At 39.1% G+C, this 20981-nt stretch overlaps 1 protein-coding gene across 2 annotated transcripts in view; it reads right to left on the minus strand.

Annotated features, from left to right (window-relative positions):
• kcnab1a (potassium voltage-gated channel subfamily A regulatory beta subunit 1a) overlaps window positions 1-20981 on the minus strand; it is a 106065-nt gene that overhangs the window by 12175 nt on the left and 72909 nt on the right. For both annotated transcript variants that reach the window (XM_069704831.1, XM_069704741.1), the window contains exons 3-8: window positions 12573-12610; window positions 4890-4969; window positions 4165-4209; window positions 2417-2461; window positions 1215-1258; window positions 978-1064 (exon numbers count right to left, since the gene is read on the minus strand). In XM_069704831.1, coding sequence (XP_069560932.1) covers window positions 978-1064; window positions 1215-1258; window positions 2417-2461; window positions 4165-4209; window positions 4890-4969; window positions 12573-12610 — 339 coding nt within the window. The remainder of the gene's footprint in view (window positions 1-977; window positions 1065-1214; window positions 1259-2416; window positions 2462-4164; window positions 4210-4889; window positions 4970-12572; window positions 12611-20981) is intronic.

The following is a 20981-nucleotide window of genomic DNA, read 5'->3' on the forward strand; positions in this document are numbered from 1 at the left end:
CATACAAAGTATTAAACATATATATTGGCCAGAGCCTACTTCACATAAAGTACAGCGTCCTTATGGACAAGCTGGCAGCACTAATTAATAAGGTACTGAGAGAAACCACCACCATTAACAGTACACAATAACCCTCCAGAAACTGAATTTGATTTCAACAACAACTACTGCACAGTCCAAAAAAAACACATCAATCCCAAAAGAGTTGTACAAATGCTGTTTTACATATTTTCTCATTTTATTATTTGTGACAAATGCACACACTCAAAATCTGTAGCATCTAAACAGTTTATCATGATGACAGGGAGTTGATTTAAGGGTAGCTCACTTCAACGATGATGAGGAGAAACTCAGCCCACAGATCAATCAAACACTGATTAAATACTGTGTAAGATCAAACCCAGCCGTGAGAGAACATAACATGCAACCACCAAACTTTAAAAGCATGGTTAACCCTAAACATGGAGAAAACAGTTTCCGTCACCAGCTTTTGGCCTCCGTGAGGCCAACTTCAGTGCCTCCTTTGATCCACAGGCTCCAACACAGAGCTGACCCAGAGACATTACAAACCTTCCTTATATCTGTTATCAGGGCAAGATACGAGACGGGGCCTCACTGTCCACCTTGGAAGAGACACTACAACTGATACTGGGGACAGCCAGGATGACTGTCTGCTGGCCCCCCAGTGACTCAATCAGAACTACGAACCATGCAAAGGAAATTAAGTTTAAAAATATTAGAGCCACATCAAAAGACACTCTGGATCATTTTCATCTAAAACAAGACTTAATAGGGCCTGTGAAACTGTATTGGTAGACAAATAGTCAGGTTGGATTGTATTATAATTATTTTCAATAGTCTCTGACTTGAGTAAAGTAAGTTAAGTAACATCACACATCTGAAAGTCAGACACTATGACCTCAGGAGAAAGTGTCTATTGGATTGGATTGGATAGTGTTGGATAGAAGCCGACTCACCCTCCATGGGAGTATTGGTGTCTGGCCGGTTGGCAAAAACTACATCTACATATTCCAGCTGCATCCTTTGTAGAGAGCCTTTCAGACCTGAGAGACAGAGAGATGTGCGGTCAGACGTAGTCATCGAATTGACAACAACTGTGCCGGGGGAAATAAAATCACTTGTTAAAGAAAACCTTGATTTGATTTAGTAATAAGTTGGGGTTTTTTTTCAGTTTGTGTGTTTGCATGCCTTACCTTCAATAATGTGTTTCCTTGACAGTCCTCTCTCCGTCTCGGCTCTGATGAGATCAAACAAAAACAAAAACAAAAAACAATCATAAACTGTACATTTGTTTGTGTGCACAGATTAATTTCTTTTAGCCATTAATTCACTTTTGAGTCTTAAAAAATATACATTTAAAGTTGCACATTTTATTTAACATACAAGATGGCAGAAATATATTAAACTAACTTCTGGCTCTTCATCGTGTGGAATCGTTTTAGCTGCTTTTGTGGGTGAATAAAATAAACAGTAGATCGAAATGTACATTTCAGACTGTTTTATGTAAGTGGGTCAGCTCACTCTCAACCGTTTAGCGTCATTATGCATCTGAACTCTGCAGGAGAGAGACGGAGGACTGAATCTTCCTTACTCAGAAACGAGCGCAGAACTTCTTCCTTATCACCAGACCCAGTTGGACAGTCTCTGCCTGACAGCCTCTGTATGTGTGTGTGTGTGTGTGTGTGGTTACACATGTGTGTGTGTGTGTGTGTGTGTGTGATATAAAATACATGTCTTTATCCCCTCTCCTGTCTCTCTTTAGACTCAGCAGAGGAATTTGCTCTTCCGCTGAGTGTTACTAACTGTGACGTGATGTTTCTCAGGGTGTTAACAGAGAAAAAAAAACAGAAACAAAAATTATCTTTGGTGTTGAGAGGCTGAATTTAAAACTCTTTATTAAATATATTAATTTACAAAATAACAAGAGACAAAAGGGCATTAATGTCTTAATGTCTAATGTTTCATATTTATGACTATGAAGTGATTTCATAAATAGTTTATTTTTGTAGGTTTTTGAGTGACTCAGCTGAAATGCTTTTTTTTTTTTTTTTTTTTATTTTTTATCTATCTGCACAAACTGAAGTTAGAGCCACTTCAAGAGTTTTTTAAATAACATTTCAGTTTATGTGCCCATGTATGTGATGACTGTTTTGTGTTACCCATAAGCAGGGATATGGAGCCATGACAGTTTTGGCAGTAATACACCAAGAACTGTATTTTTACCACAAGAGCAAAGAAGACGTTTAGAAATAAATTCAATACATTTGTTAGTCTTGGAGTACGAATGCAATGTATTTTCAGGGGAAACACTAAATGTACAAAATAGTTTTTGCTTCATTACAAGAAACTACAAGTTTTAGCCTTGGATGGTAAAGTTTGTAAATTTCTGACTTACTTTCCTCCCCAGTAGAGTTTAGTTGTAATGACCAAGCTGGATCGCCTGAAAAAGAGTCATGAAAAGGAAAAACACAGAGAATACATGATGAGTGACACAGGTTTAAAAGTGCCTCAGTGTTTTCTCTTATGTAGACATGCAGGGCCTTTGCAGTAGGTTTCATTCTTACAGCACACATTAGGAAGTAGTAGTAGGAAGTAGTAGTAGTAGTAGTAGTACAAAAAACATTATTAAGTTAAAAATAACATTAACGGTGGCTCCGTTCTATTCAAGAGTCCCAGAAAGTCATGTAAAGTGTGACCATGAGCCTTCATGAACAAAGCAGGACCCTGAAACTGAAGCAGCTAAATGAAATCCAACCATTAGTAGCCTTTGCTTCACCTTCTATGACATGTTGAAATGTCCTCAGTAAAAAAAAAAAAAAAAAAAAACTCTGGCATCACAACTTTGTTCGCTGTCACATCTGGCCTCATAATGGAGGTCTTTGTCCTCTGCACTCTCTGAAAAATTGTGTATTTACAAGCACATTCTTGTTTTTCCTTAATTTACAGTCTAAGGTAGTTACACTATCGGACTAATTAATGGTGCACATCTCGTCAATACACATCTGTTAAATCATTCAACTCTACCGCTCCACATATTCTTCAGCAACACGCAAAAAAGAAAAGCAAACAAGATTTCTGCTGTGATCCCATTAAAGGATAAACTCAACAGATTATTTTCATCAGCAGTTTTATCACTGCTAATTAAATGGATAAGATGCACATGTAACACATTCATAAATGCCTTCCAACTATTCATTCAGCACTGAGAGTTGTACGTCACATTACCAACATTATTTCTCACAAAATCTGAACAGGGAGTGAAAAGTGGATGATCATCTCTGAGTAGGGCTGTTCTCTCCTCCACTTATAAATCCCCCTCTCTGTAAATTCATGACAACACTCAGAGACTAAAACGTCAGGTTCAGTGTGTCTAAACCGCAGCAGCATCAAACCCCGTGCTGGTGTAACAGAGTCATGACACTAAGCTGCGTAACGAGCGAGCGACTAGCCAGCACAGCAAGACGCTAAACATGTTTCCACATCAGAGCTGCTTCATTCTGACATATTACAGCTACTGTTATACAGATGCTCCATCAGATACTTCCTTTAATTTCAGATTTCATTTAAGATTATTTCATGATTTAATGCTATAAATGTGATATTGCAAAATGTATTGCACACAATAATTTTTCTCTGCCCCTTTCATGACATAGAGAACATGTGCCTCATCTGATCATATAAATGTTATGCTTTCATCTCAATCAGGTAGTGATAACAGAATATCAGTATGTTCATAATATACCACTTTTTAAACTAAAATCTCTTTCCAAAGCCAGAGATTATATATATATATATATATATGTATAAAAACATCAGAACAGCAGACCATGATAGATTTAGTCTCAATTGACAGACAAGGCGGGGACAAAAGTGACACACACACACACACACACACACACACACACACACACACACACACACACACACACACGCACGCACGCACGCACGCACGCACACACGCACGCACGCACACACACACACACACACACACACACACACACACACACACCAAAAAAACACCTCTCAATTTACCATACATGCCACACATTTCTCACACATACTATACACACATCATCCACACACACATTTTTCTCTCTCACACTGAAGAGCTGAAGCAATCACACACATTAATGTCACCATTACCTCCAGCATTTCTTCTTGATAATGTTTCCGAGAATGATTTCGGCCCTGCAAGGCAACATAAATGAGGTGATGTTATTAAACTGCAATTTGAATTCATTAACATTTCCTCCCTGCAATTCATTGTCAGTAAACAGGCCCCAGTGCAAGCCAGTTTGTTCAGAAATGGGTGGTTAGACGGTGCAATAAAAACATATTATAATATCTGAAAAGCATGTGACATTGATTTTGCATGGTAGATTACTTTTTTTCACAGTAATATAGTCTACTGGAGTTTTTACGCTCCTCAGTGGTCCAAATAGATTGTTTTAACGTTAACTATAGAGAGTGAGTATCACTCTGCTGTGACTTTTCCTCAAATAAAACGGATTACAGAACCTTTCCAGCCTGAAATTGTTTCATTCTTTCCTCCATGTTTGTATGACACTCAGAGGTCGGACTGCTTTTCTGATTCTTCAGAACTGCAATGCAAAGAATGTCCTATAATATAGGATATTTTTTCGATATTAACACAGATTACTAGATATGTTGTCCATTTAGTCCAAGTTTACGTGTCCAGTCTCAAATATGGAGCACATAATGTCCCATGTCATTAAAAAAATGTATGCATGTTTAGTATCTGAACTTTGAGTGTGGAACAACAGAAGCAGTTCGGGGACCACAGTGGAGATGACCTGAAAAGGTTGAACTGAAGTGCACACAAACACAGAACTTTGTACGACACCCACCTGCCACCTGCGTACACCTCAGCTGTGTCGAATAAGTTGACTCCACTCTCATAGGCAATAGTCATTAGCTGCTCTGCAACCTGGCAAGAGGTCAGGTCGCAAACACGCACACACACACACACACACACACACACACACACACACACACACACACACACACACACACACACACACACACACACACACACACACACACACACACACACACACACACACAGAAAGGATACAGAAAGGTCAGTATGAACCATTAATTATTGAATTCAATTTTTTTTAAGCTGAAAATGTCTCTGTAGTATTCTGGCATATCAAAATCTTCAGCATAAATATTCATGTGTTTCTGCAGCTACAATGTCCACAGTTTAACAAAACCACAGCCAAAGTGGAGACATGAGACAGCATCTGAGCAGTGCAGCTTCATATTTTATTTAAATATCAATGGTGACGCAGATGCCTTCCTCAGAGCATGAGCAAGTCATTTTTATAGAACACAATCAAGACAGTGACCTAATTTAATACAACAGACACAAAAAGGCCACATCATCTTAACGGCAACTCAACAGAACATGAGTATTATCCCTTTCAATAGATCATTTATCAACATACCAAAGGAAATTATATTATTATTGTATTTTTGATGTTTTGCTAGGATGCTTGCTGAGAACTAATTTTTGGGCAGTTGAACAGTTTTAGAAGCAGCCTTCCCCAAAAATCTGTGTAATTTGTCACTTGTCTGACATTCACACCCACTTCTCTCAGTCAGGTTGTTTTAACCTTCTCACTCTTGACGCAGCTTTTCATCACTTTTTATGCAAACAACTGAGTGCAAGACTATGAACGTCTTCCTGTAGATACTATCTACTATACTAGGATAGTATCCTGTAGATACTATCTACAGGAAGAAAACAAAAACGTTTCGTGCCAACTTCACGTGGCTGTTCAGGACAATTTTAGACATTTCCGATACGGTTGAATGAAGAAGCTTTGATTGAGTGTAACTACAGTTCTGAATGGGTGCAGACTTTATCAGAGTAAGTGGAATCACAGTGTAATTACCTGTGAAATAACATTCAACTCCATGATATAAGGTAGTGTCAACTCATCCCTCTTTAGGTGATAAGTACGCAGGCTTTATATAAGTGTGTGCGTGCCTGCGTGTGTGCAAATCTTCCTCCATGTTTTTGCAGACATGCGGTGACCATAAATCATCCGACCATCCTACATGAGGGACTTTAAGTGAATGTGCCATCATTTCCCTGAGGAGTTTTGTAGAGACAGAAGGGTGCTGTGATTTTGCGTGCTTGTGAACATGGTGCTTACATGTTTGTGTTTACATGTGTGGATGAAATGTGCCTTTGTATATATGCCTGCAAATGCATGCACAGTATGTGGAAAAGTGTGTGTGTGTGTGTGTGTGTGTGTGTGTGTGTGTGTGTGTGTGTGTGTGTGTGTGTGTGTGTGTGTGTGTGTGTGTGTGTGTGTGTGTGTGTGTGTGTGTGTGTGTGTGTGCTGCTGTTTCAGTGATGGCAGACAGCGGTGTTGTTTTGGGAAGTATTAGATCATCTCTCCACTGGGAATCTGTCTCAACCTTCCTGGGTAGCAGTCCAAGCCCACAGTAAGTGTGATGATGTCACACAAAAAAAACCTTTATTTTATGACACAATGGGAGTGTAACACCTACCTTAATAAAGAAAGACAATAAAACTGCCTATAACAAAAAGTGATGTAAAGAAAAATGAAATGAAATAAAAGACAAATAATAAAATACATAAAACAAGATAGCAAGTAAAAGTCAATAAAATGGGTGTTAAAAACTTATTTAAAAATGTTATTGCAGCCAGAGAACAGCTCCCATACGGGTGTCGTAGCTCAGAGCCACACCAGAATATGATCAGTAATATTTTAAAATCAATTTAGAGACTTAACAAGGAGCCCCTGAAGACATACTCGTATTGAGGTAATATAATATCATCTGTTAGTAACAGCAGGGACTGTCCTCACCAGATAAAACAATAGCTGTTCCAAATATTATGTATCTTTACATTTAGCAGCAGGAAGTTGCATGATGTTCTCATGATGCAGGAAAAAGTCTTAAGGAGAAGAGAAGAGGATGGCACATCTCCTTCCAACATCTGGAAACCGCTGGTGTGTCTTTGTCCTACCAAGACTCTCCCCTAAGTTATTTTGTATTGGAGTGATAAAGAGGCAGAGAGAATCAAGAGAAATCAAAGCTTTAAATCTGTTCTCTAAAAGCCCTTGCCAAACATATCTTTGCAGAAAATGAGACATAAGCGGTTGAGAAGTTGTGTTTGTTGCTTTTTGCAGCTACATCACATCAGGGAGGCACTGAGCCGACTTTTTCTTTTCCCGTAACTATTCTGACACTCTGGTTCTTTCTATGCGACACCCTGAGTCAGTCATATGCCTACAGTATATCCTGTATAAGCTCTATTTTTTTCATTCATTCGAAATATGTAAACCACTATGAGTAAAACACTTTGGAATAATGGTTAAAATGAGGCCGGGGATTCCTGTGATGTTAAAACCAGTCTTGACTGATTGAATGTAAGTGAGTGTTGAGCAAAAAACAGCTTTACTTAGTAAATAGAAGTTCAAACACAAAACCACAGATACAAGAACAGACGACGGATGACACAGGAAGACAGGAAGACAGGAAGGCAGGTAAGCAGGAGTAACAAAAGTGGAAGCTCATATACCTGCATACCTGTTGAGTGTTTGCAGGCGAGGCAGATTGGGGAAGTGGAAACAGGTGAGATGGGCGTGGCAGGCAGAAGACAAGGAGCGATAGAAACTGAAGGCTGTTTCAAATGGCGTATTTATGTAATAACACTCACAATTTTGAATACTTTAGTGCGTTCATACTGTCACATGAAAACATGCAGTGCACTGCAAGTCCTCGGATGATGCACGCAAAACAGTCCCAAAAAAAATCACGAGAATTTTCAAATTAAGGCGTCAGGAAGCTGCAGCTGTAGCAGGACACCAAACAAAAGTGCAAATTTTTCCCAAAGTACCACCATACTGCTGTTGGATAGAAGCCATCAGTGTGTTTATTGTATGCCACGAAAAAAAAAAAAAAATGAAGATTATTTCTGGGTTAAATAATTAAAGCCAGCAGATAAATTGGCAGGTGATGCATTAAAATGTTACGGTTATTTATGAGTGTCCTAAGGGAAGTACGTCATTTGGAACACAGCCGAGGACTTCAGGTGGGTGGAGGGAATGAAACAGGAAGCAAACAGAACAAAAAGGACAAGAGAACAAAGAAACTACAGTAAATAAATCTGTCATGTCATGGATGACCAGTGACGATCCTGCTTAACGAGATTCAGCACTGCATATGAGCACATTACTACTACTTACAGTAGGTATGGTGTCTGCTGCCTCTGCCTGTTTAAAGTATAATGATATTGAAATTTTGTTCCACCTTGGTGTAACCAGTACTTTCTGAAAATCCATTCATATTTGAGAACTGCATCATTATCAGATGCAAATCCACTTGTTTCAGAGAAGGTTCAAAGGACAGCGAGGACAGAGAGAAGAGTCTCCACATTTAAAAATGGCTCTCGCGGTCTCTGAGCCCTGGATTGACATTAAGACAAACAGAGCAGAATGAAAAGCTGGAGCTGGATAATGGAGAGATTGGAGAAAGGAGGGGGTCAGTTGAGAAGAGAAAGTTTTGGGAAAGAGGTACGACGGAGAAAATGAACAGCGTGTTCTTTCCCTAACAGGTCTCTGCTGAGTGCAGATGGGAAACAACCTCTATCACAACGGTCGGGGGCACTGGAGGGGGATTTTCAGTGAAGTGAAGGATCGGTAGGTTTGAAGGATAATAGAGGGTAAAGGAAAGTTAGTGAGGTACTGCTTGATGGATGAAATAAATAAAACGTAGGAAGAATTACTGTAGGTAATAAACCTTTGGCAGGTAAGGTGGAAAAATGCAGAGGAACTATTACAAGGACAGATTAGGAGACAGATACAGACAGAAAGCAAAGAAAAGGACGATCGTCGTTTTTTTAAAAGAATGACTGGCCCTCGGTTACTGCTCATTCACGATGAGTCAAATAAGATACTAAAGGGCCAGTTACTGTCAAAAAGAGCTTAAAGTGACATTTTCAGGGTCAGAGACTGAATTGGAGATGATTCACTGCTGCTTACTCACATTTCAGACTATTTGTGCCTTCTGGACATTTTGGATGAACAGAATATGACTGACTGGCCTTCAAACAGTGGGATATTTTTTGCAACACAAGCACAAACTGCAGAAATAATCTGCCTGTAAAACAAAAACACACAGAAACATTTGCTCCTCTGCCTTCACCTATAGACAAGTACTGAGTCATCGTAAAGCTTGCATGGCCGCGCTTCAGGCTTCTCTCTTTGTTTTTTTGTTTTTTCCCGGGGCACAAAGGGTGGAAGAGAATTGGATTTCCATAGATGGAAGAAACGCTCTCACAACCCCAGAATCAAGGCAGCAGTACCTCCCACAAGCTGCCCACACAACCTTGAGAGGATTTTATGACTCCTCCCCTCTAAACTCGCTACATCAAAGTTGACATCGACAAGAGAGACTTTCTTTAAATTCACTTTATGATTTATAGATCCAGTTTTGAGTAAGCAATATCTAGCACTAACTTCATAGAGGGGTTTGAACTCTAACTAATGGCTTTATTCAGCAATATTACACTAGAGGTTGTGCTTTAACGTCATTGACACCACAATGATGCCGTCAGGACCAAGGCACTTGTGCAAGCACACCTTCTCAATAATGCGATTATACAACAAGTTACCAACTAAATAAAATATGTGATCAAAATGTATTTAAATTATGGGGCAATTTGCTGCCAAAATATTCAACTTTTTGTTAGTGGTATCTCCTCTTCCATGGTAATATAATGGCGTATGTCTAATAACTGGAAAACAATCAGTCACGTCAGTAAACTTGTCTAATGTATGCTGTGTTTACCACTCGTGCACGTAGGCCGACCCTTAGTAACGACTTAGCAACAGAGACGATTTCTAGTCTCAAACTGAATAAATAAGACACAGAAACCAAAAACTGCTTTGCAAGCTCAATGTTGTTGTAATTTAGATATCTGCTGAAAAAAGAAATCCATGGACACAAGTAGTAGTAAGATAGTAGTGCCGTGTCACCCACACAGCTGATATGATCCAAACCCAATCTAACAGCACAGAACAAAAATGTTCAGTATTTATTATTTTATTAACATTGAAAACAACGATTCATTTTATATCAATATTGTAGCTTAATGGTCTTTGATCCAGCGCTGATAGTTACAATGTTGCCATGGAGATGGCTGAGTGATATTTTCTAGTGATGAGCAGGGTGAGCTGCCCTGCTGATGTACAGTTGACCAATCAGATGTCTTGGTCAGAACTACTTATTGTATAACAAAAGATATATATCCATGATTTTTTTTTTTTTTTTTTTTTTTTTTATCTTCCTGGAGAATATTAATCCATTTAAAATAATTCTTATTACAAATCAACATTTAAGACTTTTGTGTTTAGTGTTTTCCTGAGTGTTTGTGTACGTCTGTAATTGTGCTGCTCTCTCACAAATTTTGCATGCCCAAAGTTGTTGTGCATTCCTTAATGAGGACAGGGACACTGAACTCTGTTGAGGACATGCAGTAGATTTAGGGCACATTTGATAACGATGACATTGAACAGGGCAGCAAGGACTTTTGAACCCAAAAGCACTGCATGTAATTGTGGTACTCTTGCCATTGTGGAATTGCTCGATGTTGCATGTCCTCCCGGACCCTACTGTCTGCCTCGCCTGTTTCGTTTTCTACTTATTTTCAAAAGCACGAATGCACTATTGTGCATCTCTACTGAGCGCTTAAACAGGATCTTCAGCACCGAGTCAATACTGTAATATTTAAAACCGATTTTACGCTGAGCCAACCAGCTTCTCCCACATGAATCCCAGCTGTTCGAGTCACAGCCCGAAGTGTCTGAGTGATTCCGCTGACATTGAACAGGGCTTGTTCAGAATAATGGGAGGAAAAATGCGTGCAAAACTCTGAGGGTACTGCGTGCGTGAGTTGATGGCACTAAAGCTTAAGGTAAGAAAAATAATACTGGGACAGAGAAAGGACATACTGCTTATGCATTATGTGTACACTGAAGTCCCCTGTACATGTATGTTGATGAACACTAACATGATATGATGTTGCTGCTGGGGTCTTGGCCTTGGTCATCACACACACACACACACACACACACACACACACACACACACACACACACACACACACACACACACACACACACACACACACACACACACACACACACACACACACACACACACACACACAGCTCACCCCGGGGAACACAGAAACAGTAAGCTTATGTAACAGTATGTAGCATGAATTTGAGTCGGTTTAAACTATGTGGATCATCACACCTACAGTCTCAGAGACTTTTTATATTTAAGAAATGTAAAAAAAATAAAAACACACACACACACCTTCCATCATAACTTGGAAAATGGGCAACAGCTGTAGACTAATTGAGACTGTAGGTATTATAAGTTTGCCAGCCAGCCAACTACAAGGCCTGATCAAGGTTAACTGTGACACCACTCAGTTGGAAAAAGTGGTGTGACAGATCTCCCACAGTTACACCGATGGTGCTATAGTTCATCTATCACACTATTCCTGCAAACTGTAAAAGGTACTCGAAGTTTTAAAGAGAAAAAGCCCTGCACTCTGTTACTTAGTCGTTCTTTCCATGTGACATTTTGTGCGACAGATTCGCAGAGATAACCAGAAAGATAACATTAAAGGTCAGCCAGCAGAAAATTCATGGAGGAAAAGATAGTCGCACCGGTTCTACAGGCTTTCAAATAAAAACTAAAATAAAAAAAACACTTGAATCATGACTGAAAAATGTCATCGTTCTTGGCTTATTTTGTACACACTGAGCCAAACAAGAATACATTTCTTTTTAACAAACATGGAAACAAGAAATGGATTTGGATGGTCACTCTGCCTCAAATACTGCCAACTCATCTTGGTCTGCAGGCTTCCTGACTTTGTGGCTGCTTTTCAAATGTCAGTCAGTTTTGAATTTAGCCATATTTTTTGCTTCAAGCGGTCACTGCGGTACGGTTTTACTGTGTGCTTCTACCAGGTCCAAGACTGGTACTGTTGCACATGAACGGACCGAAGCACAATAATGTACAGGAAGCAGGGGGAAGCAATTACTTTTGTGAGTAAGTATTGCACCAAGGGACTACTTTGAAGCTGCCAGCCAGGTTTAAGTCAGGTGTAGTTTTTGGTTGTTACAGGAGAATTGGAAATGTTTTATAATCAAATGGTAACAAACAGAAGCCAGAAACACCTTGTCTGATGTTGTCATAGTTAAATCTGCCCAGTGTTATAAACTGTACTGTTAAGTGCATTTAAGTGTTTAATGTCAGTGGCTTATTACAGTATCAAACACTCATCACTGTGTGCTCAGAACAAACACACAATAGTTGAACATGTTATTTTAAATAATAATTCAAATTCAACACAATATTCACGATTGTATCTTTAAAAAAATCAGTTGATAGCATATCACAGTCATCAAATAAGTAACCAGAGTCCATTCAAATTAATTATACATGTCAGAGAATAAAATGATCCATACCTCATCTGTTATCTGTCCCCCAAACGTCACCCACGTCCCTGCAGGGGAGAGAGACAGGGACATTTCATCATTAGGGAACATTTCTATCCTGTCAGTCCGTTTTTCAGTGTGTGTGTACTTGTACAACTATCGTTAAGAGGACCCGTTTTTGTCGTTGACTATCGGCATTAGGACATTTTGTCCGGGCCTGACTTCTGCTGCCCTCTTCAAAGGGCTGTTTGAGGGTTTAGACTTTGCTTTAGGTTTAACGTTGGAGTTGGGTTTAGTTTAGTTTAGTTTAGGGTTAGTGTAAGAGTTGGGGTGAGGCAGGTTGTTGTGATGGCTAACATGACACCAAGGTAAGAGACTAGGATATGCAATATGTCACTGAATGTCCTTTCTTTACAAAGATAGCTGTACAAACGTGTGTGTGTGTGTGTGTGTGTGTGTGTGTGTGTGTGTGTGTGTGTGTGTGTGTGTGTGTGTGTGTGTGTGTGTGTGTGTGTGTGTGTGTGTGTGTGTGTGTGTGTGTGTGTGTGTGTGTGTGTAAATCGGGCATCACACTCCCGATTGCCCTGCAAACAATGCCGATAAGCCTGACAAAAAGCTGAGCCACCCCATCCAGAAGAGACACTAAAGCCTTGGCACATTCCCGCAGTGAATTATGCATGTAGCTTTGCCGTGGCAGGAGACGATTTCCATTCAGATTGTGTCAAATCGTTTCATTTATTTTTTATTTTTTTATCTGAAACTGTCCCACTCTGCCAGATGGACAGAGAGTAAAACACCTTTTTGTATCAGAAAAGTGGCAGGTGTGAACCTTTTAATGCACCAAGGCCTATGTGCACATTGGAGTTGCAAGAAAATCTGGGCTGCCTGACAAGATATGAGGCAGTTTATTTGAAATTTGGCAGCATGTCCGAGGACACTGTCGCCATAATTTTTATTTTCCTAATTTCAGCCAAAGGAAACTTCCATAAAAATGTATTGGATCACATTAAATAACACGTAGACATAAAATGAACAATTTATGTTATCATTCCTACAGTACGTCACCCTTTATATGGACTGAAATGCGGTATATAGTTGGTGGTATTTTTAAGGCTAATGCCAACATAAATATTTAAGGATTATAAAAGATGATGATGATGGCCAATAGACCTAGAAACTGATGCTTTAACATCACACAGTGCTTACACATCAACTACCGTTAAACTTCTTCTGCCATTTACTGTTAACTGTGACAGCAACCTTCAAAGAGCAACCTACATTTCCCTTAATATAATTTATCAATAGTACTGACCTTGAAGAGGTCAGGTATTCTATCATATCGGATACATCATTTTATATCTCCAGAAATGTCTGTAGTCAAACGTGATACGGTGGTAAATAAAAGCTGAGCTAGCTAATATTCTTCTTTTTTTTTTTTTTTTGCTACACACACAGATTTATGTATAAAGGTTTGGTGCTTTGAAACATTTTTTTTAATCTGTTTTTCCATATATTTGTTGCAATTTGATGAAATTATATTTAAAAATATAATTTTTGGACATTATGATAATGATTTCAAACACATGGCCCTTAACTTCTATTTATTTTTGAAATATAGCACGTAACACAAGAGTTTTGTTTTTTAAATGGATCCCCTAAATTTGATGGTAAATGTGATCAATGATTTGAGGTTCAATTTACAGATGACACCCTGAGGGTGTATAGGACCTGCTGGTGCATAATGATATTATTTTAACTTAATAAGGAGCAAAAAGCTAAGTTTCTCAGCACGCATCATCAGCAGTATTGTAATCAACGTTTTTTGAGCAGTGGGGGGGCTGCAAAGGTAAAATAACGGCAATCACTGGTGGAAAAAAGGTTATGGGGAATTATTAACACTCGTAACCATGGAAACTTCAGTAAGCCACAACACATCAACAGAACAGTCATTATTTATTGTCCTTATTATACAGTAAACGCATGATGTGTTTTATTCTTTATCCACACATGTAAAATTTGCTTTGCGCTTGTACGTTTGTGTGTTTGTGTGTGTATGTTTGTGTGTGTGTGCTCAATCATTCCTTTAAGCTGTCTCCAGCGTGGTGGAAATGTAATCACAGCTGGTGATGTCCAGTCGCAGCTCTGAGCTTTGTGTCTAAGCAGGAGGCTCAGCAGGGGAGGAACACCCTGCAGAGCTCTAATGTCAAGGCCACAGCCCTTACAGAGTCAAACTGATTTTTCCGTTTGATGGAAATTAAAGCCCTGCAAACGACAAGCGGCTCTTTTTTTTTTTCACTGGCAGCTGCTCTTGGAAATTTCTGGAAGAGTCACTTGATGTTGCTACGCAACATTAGTAAATCTGATAACACTGCAGTGCCTTTCTCTCAAGCTGGAAATTGTTCAAATCAACAAGCAGGCTCAAACTAAAACCTAATAAAACAACTGGAGAGGTGGTAACATTTATATCAGTGGTACAGGAATATATCAACATGTACTTGATACTTCACTTTACTCAATCCTCTTTACCTTGCTATATTTTTCTACTTTCATATTTTCCTTTTCAGGATATCTGACATGTCAAGCATTAGATTGGCAGGTCAAATCCACTGACATGGGCCCAACTGTACAAGGAAAAGAGTAAAAGGGGAGCAGCATAGAGAGAATAAGAGGAGGATGAGAATGAGTTGTAGATTTGTCAAGAGATGTAATTTAGTCTTTCAGCTTTGTGCTAGTCCTTTTAACCTGAATCTTGAATCCAGCCCTGTGCCTGGCAGCGTGATAGATGGAACACATTTAGATGAAGCATTTCTCTCTGGTGTCTCCGTTTTAAACTGACCTCCTTGCTCCCTTTTTTTCTGCCTTTTCAGCCGGTCTGCCTACAAATGGGAAGGCTGAGTCATAATTTTTGCTGGATGGATGAATTCATTTCCAGCTCTAATAAAAGAGCGCAGTGCAGCGCATCTTTGAGCCAGTCATGCTTGCAAAGTTTATCCAGATGAGTCACACAAAAAAGCAAAAGATAATTTGCTTTGGCTCGAATATGGTAAACTTCTGCATCATCTTCTAACAGACACATATTTCAACTGTTAAAGGATGTAAAAAACTGTTATTAATGAATTATATGTAAGCACAAATTAACATTAAATACAACAATGAATATTTGGGCTAGCTGCCCTGTATTTGATAGCCAGACCATCCTCTGAAAAATACAGCTACACAATTCGTCCGTGCAAGCAGCTTAAACGGCCAATATTTACAATCAATACACCCTCTAGTGGCCGTAATAATTATGACAACAGCACAGGAAGAGGTCAGGTTATGAGTGACAAAGTCCGACTGGGGAGCAGGTTGGTGATGACTGGATGGATCAAACCCAGGACTTTCAACCCAGACACAGATGTTCATGTCCTGTGTGAAAATGCGAGTCAGCACCAATTTATTTCAATTTGCATACAAAAGTTAACTTATGTAATTTATAAAACGTACATTAATAACACAACTTAAGTTACCCAAACTTAGCTCTTTTCCTAAACCTAACCAAACAAGGTTCTGTCTTTATATTACTCTGTGGGTGTGTTTGGTTTTGTCTGTGTCTGAGTTTAAGCTTAAAGATCCTGTATTGCACCTTACATTTTTGTTACATATACACACATACAAAGAAAAACTCACCTTCCCTCACACATGTCATCCTTTGCACCTATTTGGAGTTGTGTTGCATTTTTGTCTCCTGTATTCTACTTCAAGTTGTATTGATTTGCTGCCTTCGTCTCCTGTTATATCTATTTCTGTTTCTGTCGGGTCTACTCTTTTGGCAACAGCACTGCTTACAGGTGGTGAACAAAGCAACAAAGTACACAAAATATGTTTCATCTGATGCAACGCTGACGTTTGAACTTCTGCTTCAGTAGTGGAGGATTGAGAAGAGTTTATCAAGGTGACATCAAGGACTTGAAGTTTTGTTGTATTTAGGGTATAAAGATTTATCAATAAGAAAAACGAGAAAGGGGCACATAGCTAAGGACAACTGATCTCCTTAGTACCTGAAGTATACAGTATGAACTCACCATTAGGAAGCTGAACAATGCAGCTGATGATATTAAAGCATGATCTTAAAGTACATAACCAAGTAGACAAGCTATAGTACGTTCTTGTGCACTCAAATCTCTCGTAAAAAGTACCACAGTGACACATGCAGAGGTCCAGCCTCCTGCCGTCTCACACTGCAGAGTTTTCTTGGAGAAACATTTTAAGAATTCATCAATCAATAGTGCCGCATCAGTGCAGCAAGCATTCAAGAAAACATCATGGTCCTGGATCGTGTGCTATGAGTGAAAGGTGCGAGGACAGAGAAATGGATTTGGGTTCACACAGAAGTGCTGAATAAGAAGTTCAAATAACGCTGATCATGAATTCTGCATCAACTGTTTTCATTTGTTTTGTTTAGTCAGCAGCTTCAAATGGGCTTGCATGTACTGTCCAAAGACACTCCATTCCCCCAACCAATTAGCATTGTTGGAGCCACTGTGTGTGTTGACAGCACAGTGAGGCCACTGCAGACCCCCCGTGCGGTCACTCTGCTACTGTATTTTCAGTGAATGAAGAGGTAGTGGATTATTTGTCGGGGTCGTGGTGAATTTTCTAATTACCAATCAATTAATCCACCCTCCACGTCTGCCTCTGTCTGGGTAATGATTTGGTTTGTTTTTAAATCACTTTAGTTTCTATTAACTGGTGAAAGGATTTTATATCTGTTGAAAGAATCATTACACAGTATGTGACCTTCTCAGATGCATGTAAATTGAGCTCATATTCAATTATGTTCTGCCCAAATATGGAACAAGTTATTTCATAGTTATTCGAATGGAAATAACTGATATCAAATTGACTTTCAGAATTTGTCTCTCTATACTAATAAACAATAGATTGAATTTTAACAAGTATGCAGTTGGAGTGACGATGGAAAGGGTTTCTCATTCTGCAGGGCTGCCATGCAAAACAGGGAGCAGTACTTACTGAAAAATATACAAGGCTGATGGCTCGTAAATGAACAATTCTTCTTCTTTTGTTTATATGTGATAAAAAAAAAAGGTTGTAAGGTATTTTCTTTTGGTTTTGTACAGCTTGTTGAACCTGTATTACAAACCGTAAGCATATGCATGTTCTTGTGTGCATGTTTGTGTGTCACTGCCTTCTTGATCTTGCCTCAGCACAGAGCTAACCTCTATCCCTCCTCTTAACCATATAACAAGCTGCTGGTTCTCTCAGGGCCCAGATGATAGTACAAGACCCACAGAGACAGTGAGGAAAAAAAAGAAAAGAAACAAATCTGGAAACGTGCGACAGAGTGTATTTCAGGAAGGAAGACATGTAAAAAGGTGAGCATTTATTTCTCTAAATTCTTTTCTCATGTGGCTGAAATTCTACATTCAGGCAGCTCCGTTCACTGAAGATCCAAAATTTGATTTGAAAGCTCCTCAAAAGGTAATAAACAGACCTTTAAATTAGGATTATCCATGCTTCTTCATATCCCATTTTGATATCTGTTGCTTCTATATTCCTTATTCTTTATTTTTTTCTGTTTCCATGTTTGTTTCCAAACCTCTGATGGCCAATTAAATATCTTCCCCCTGCCAGCTCTTATCGGTGTGCTCGCTGCTCTACGGATTCAAATGAGTTTGTGCATCCACACACTGCGAAGGAATTCAAAATTCAGATGTTTATAAACTGCAGCAGTCCTCACATCAGTTACAACTTTAAACTGAGCACTGCAGAATAAAAAAAAAACGACCATTCTCACAAAGAATTTTGATTATGCAATGTCCTGTCTGAATACAAATCGTGGATTGACGTGTTCACTCTAATATTGGTATTCCGTGTAGGAGAGGACATTGTCAACAAAGTGTTATGCAGTGAGAACTACTAGATTAATACACTGAACTAGATCAATTAAATGGGAAATTTTGCTTTCTGAGTATCCTAAGAAATTAACCCCTTGTGTGTTTTTCATTACATGTTGTTTCCTAATAAGTTTAATATATTCTGATATTTTTGTGTTACGTGTCATATACGTGTCCCATGTGGAAAACATGGGAAGCTCTTGTGTTTTTTCTGTAAGGTAAGGTACTTGTCTGGTCAGTTGTTTTAAGCATCTTGGACACCTTGCCACAGTTCTTCTGTGGATTTCGCTCTCTTCAAGTCATCCCAGACTGACTCCATGAAATCAGCTCTGAGGAGGCCATATCATCTGCTCGATGACTTCCTGTCACATAAAATGAATTCTCAAGCGTGATAATGAGCCCAAACATACAGACATTCACACGCCACAATAATGGTACTGTGTCATGGATGGAATCCAAACAGCTCTGTGCCCCTTATTTAACACTGACTGTTACTGTGTGATCCAGATTTAATCTTTCCGGATCCTGACGGTGTTAAAGGAGATTTTAAATCAAGATGGATAGGAGAGAGTGTTGAATAGGAGGAGAGAACAAGCGGGGAAAGACAGACAGAGTAAGAAATGGAGACTGGCACTACAAGGGCAAAACTGCAGAGACAGAGAGTCACAACTTTCCTCTTAATTTTTCCTGTTCTCGTCTCCACCGCTCCCTCTGTGCTACACTCTGTCCCTGAGATAATGACAGTGTGTGTGTGAGGAATTTTAATTCATCTGCCTGTACAGGTCCTCTCCTGCTTTCACACACAGCAAATGAACCCATTACTGCAATTAATTCATCAGCTACACACATTTACCATATCAATATCTGCGTTAATATGGGTGAATAAATGCAGTCAACTAATAATTATCCAGTATGCTGAATAAACAAACTGAAGGAAAATTGCGCTGAAGCTCAATTTAAAGTTTAAATCACTGGGGAAAAAAACTTCACGGTAATATGTATAATACAGTAAGAAAGGATGCATATGCATATAATCATTTCTGGAAATGCAGCCTTTAAAAAAATGCCAGTGAGATGACTTAGAGAGTCGATACAGTTTATATTTTAGTACAATGTTTTCAGTTTGCAGTCCATTAAACACATTGAATGAAGTGATGATGCTCCACATCTGAATTTTGTGTACAAGGCATTGTGGCTATTAAACTTTCAAAAAAAAAAAAAGTAATTGTAAACTGATCTGAAAAATAATCTCAGCAAAATGAATATCACAGTAAAGGGAACTCTAATAGCTTTTTGCAGCACTGTATAATTTATCTACGCTTTACAGTCCTACTGTTACCCCTCAAATACATGTTTCAAAGTTTCACTTTTCCTGCTTTGTTATATACTTCAGCAATGTTGCTCTGAATCTTAAATGCAGCAGCAATCTTTACTTTCCCTGTAGGTGCAGGTTCTACATTTTAAAAGCCACCTCGGGTCCTCAGTCAGTGCAGCAATAATCCAGCGAGTAAAGATTAAATCCCTTTCAAAATTTTCTTCAACAACTCAAATAAATTGCCTGTTTTAATCTTGATGTGGAAACCCTTATTCACAACTTGAAAACCAGTCTGAATGTCATATGTGGATGAATTTGTGCGTTGTCTTGAATGAGGTGTGAAAATGGGTTGTGGGAATTCTGCAGCAAAAAACTGTGAATTTCTGTGAAAAAAGAGGAGAGGTGATTGAACATTACTGAACATCTGTTATTATTTTGTTCAGTCTACTGCACTGTGTCTTTGTTTTTGAGTTTTGAGTTTTTGTTCTGAGGAATTTTGCTGTAAAATTACAGTAGACTTGTAAGAGAAACTGCATACATACCATACACACACACACACTACATCTCCTCATCTATCTGGGTCTATTCCTTCATCCTTCAAGTGAAACAATGAAACACCGTTTAGCATCCTGCTCCTCGCCCTCTCTCTTCTTCCTCTCCCCTGCCAGCATCGTGTCTGCCCCGGGCGCACCATGTGGCAGGCAGCTGGCATTATGCTGACCTTTTCTACACCGAGCGGCTCAGCCAGTTTGAGTCAGACCTCTCATTCTACCGTGAACCACCTGGAGCCACAGTGCTCAGAGGTGTCCTGAGATCCAGACATTACACCCTGAAAAACAGTTCTTTGGAAAAAAAAAAAAAAAAAAAAAGTTCTGCGAAGCACAGAAAAACCTCTGGCACTCACAGTCCCTTTTATTCAGTCAGCTTTGCCACTTCAGATCAAAAGGTTTTGGGTGCCACAGAAATATAAATCACGGCTGAAATGAAATCAGACCAACATGCAGGCACCTCATAATATAATGTGCATGGTGACGCAATTTTAAAATGAAATTAAGAAATAAGAGAATTTGAATGAAAATACAACAAACTGCATTGCTGCAATGCAAGAGAAAAGGTGTACTTGTATTTTTTAAGAATTCTCTCTTTCGACGCAAGTCAGATGTAGTCTCCTCTTGCTGGGTGTTGAAGCTGAAACTAAAAGATCCCTTTCCACATTTGTTTAAGGTT

This window comes from Brachyistius frenatus, unplaced genomic scaffold, assembly GCF_029030835.1.
Source record: "Brachyistius frenatus isolate BFR_SWC_R1_liver_20210118 unplaced genomic scaffold, ASM2903083v1 Contig_1, whole genome shotgun sequence".
NCBI lineage: Eukaryota > Metazoa > Chordata > Actinopteri > Embiotocidae > Brachyistius > Brachyistius frenatus.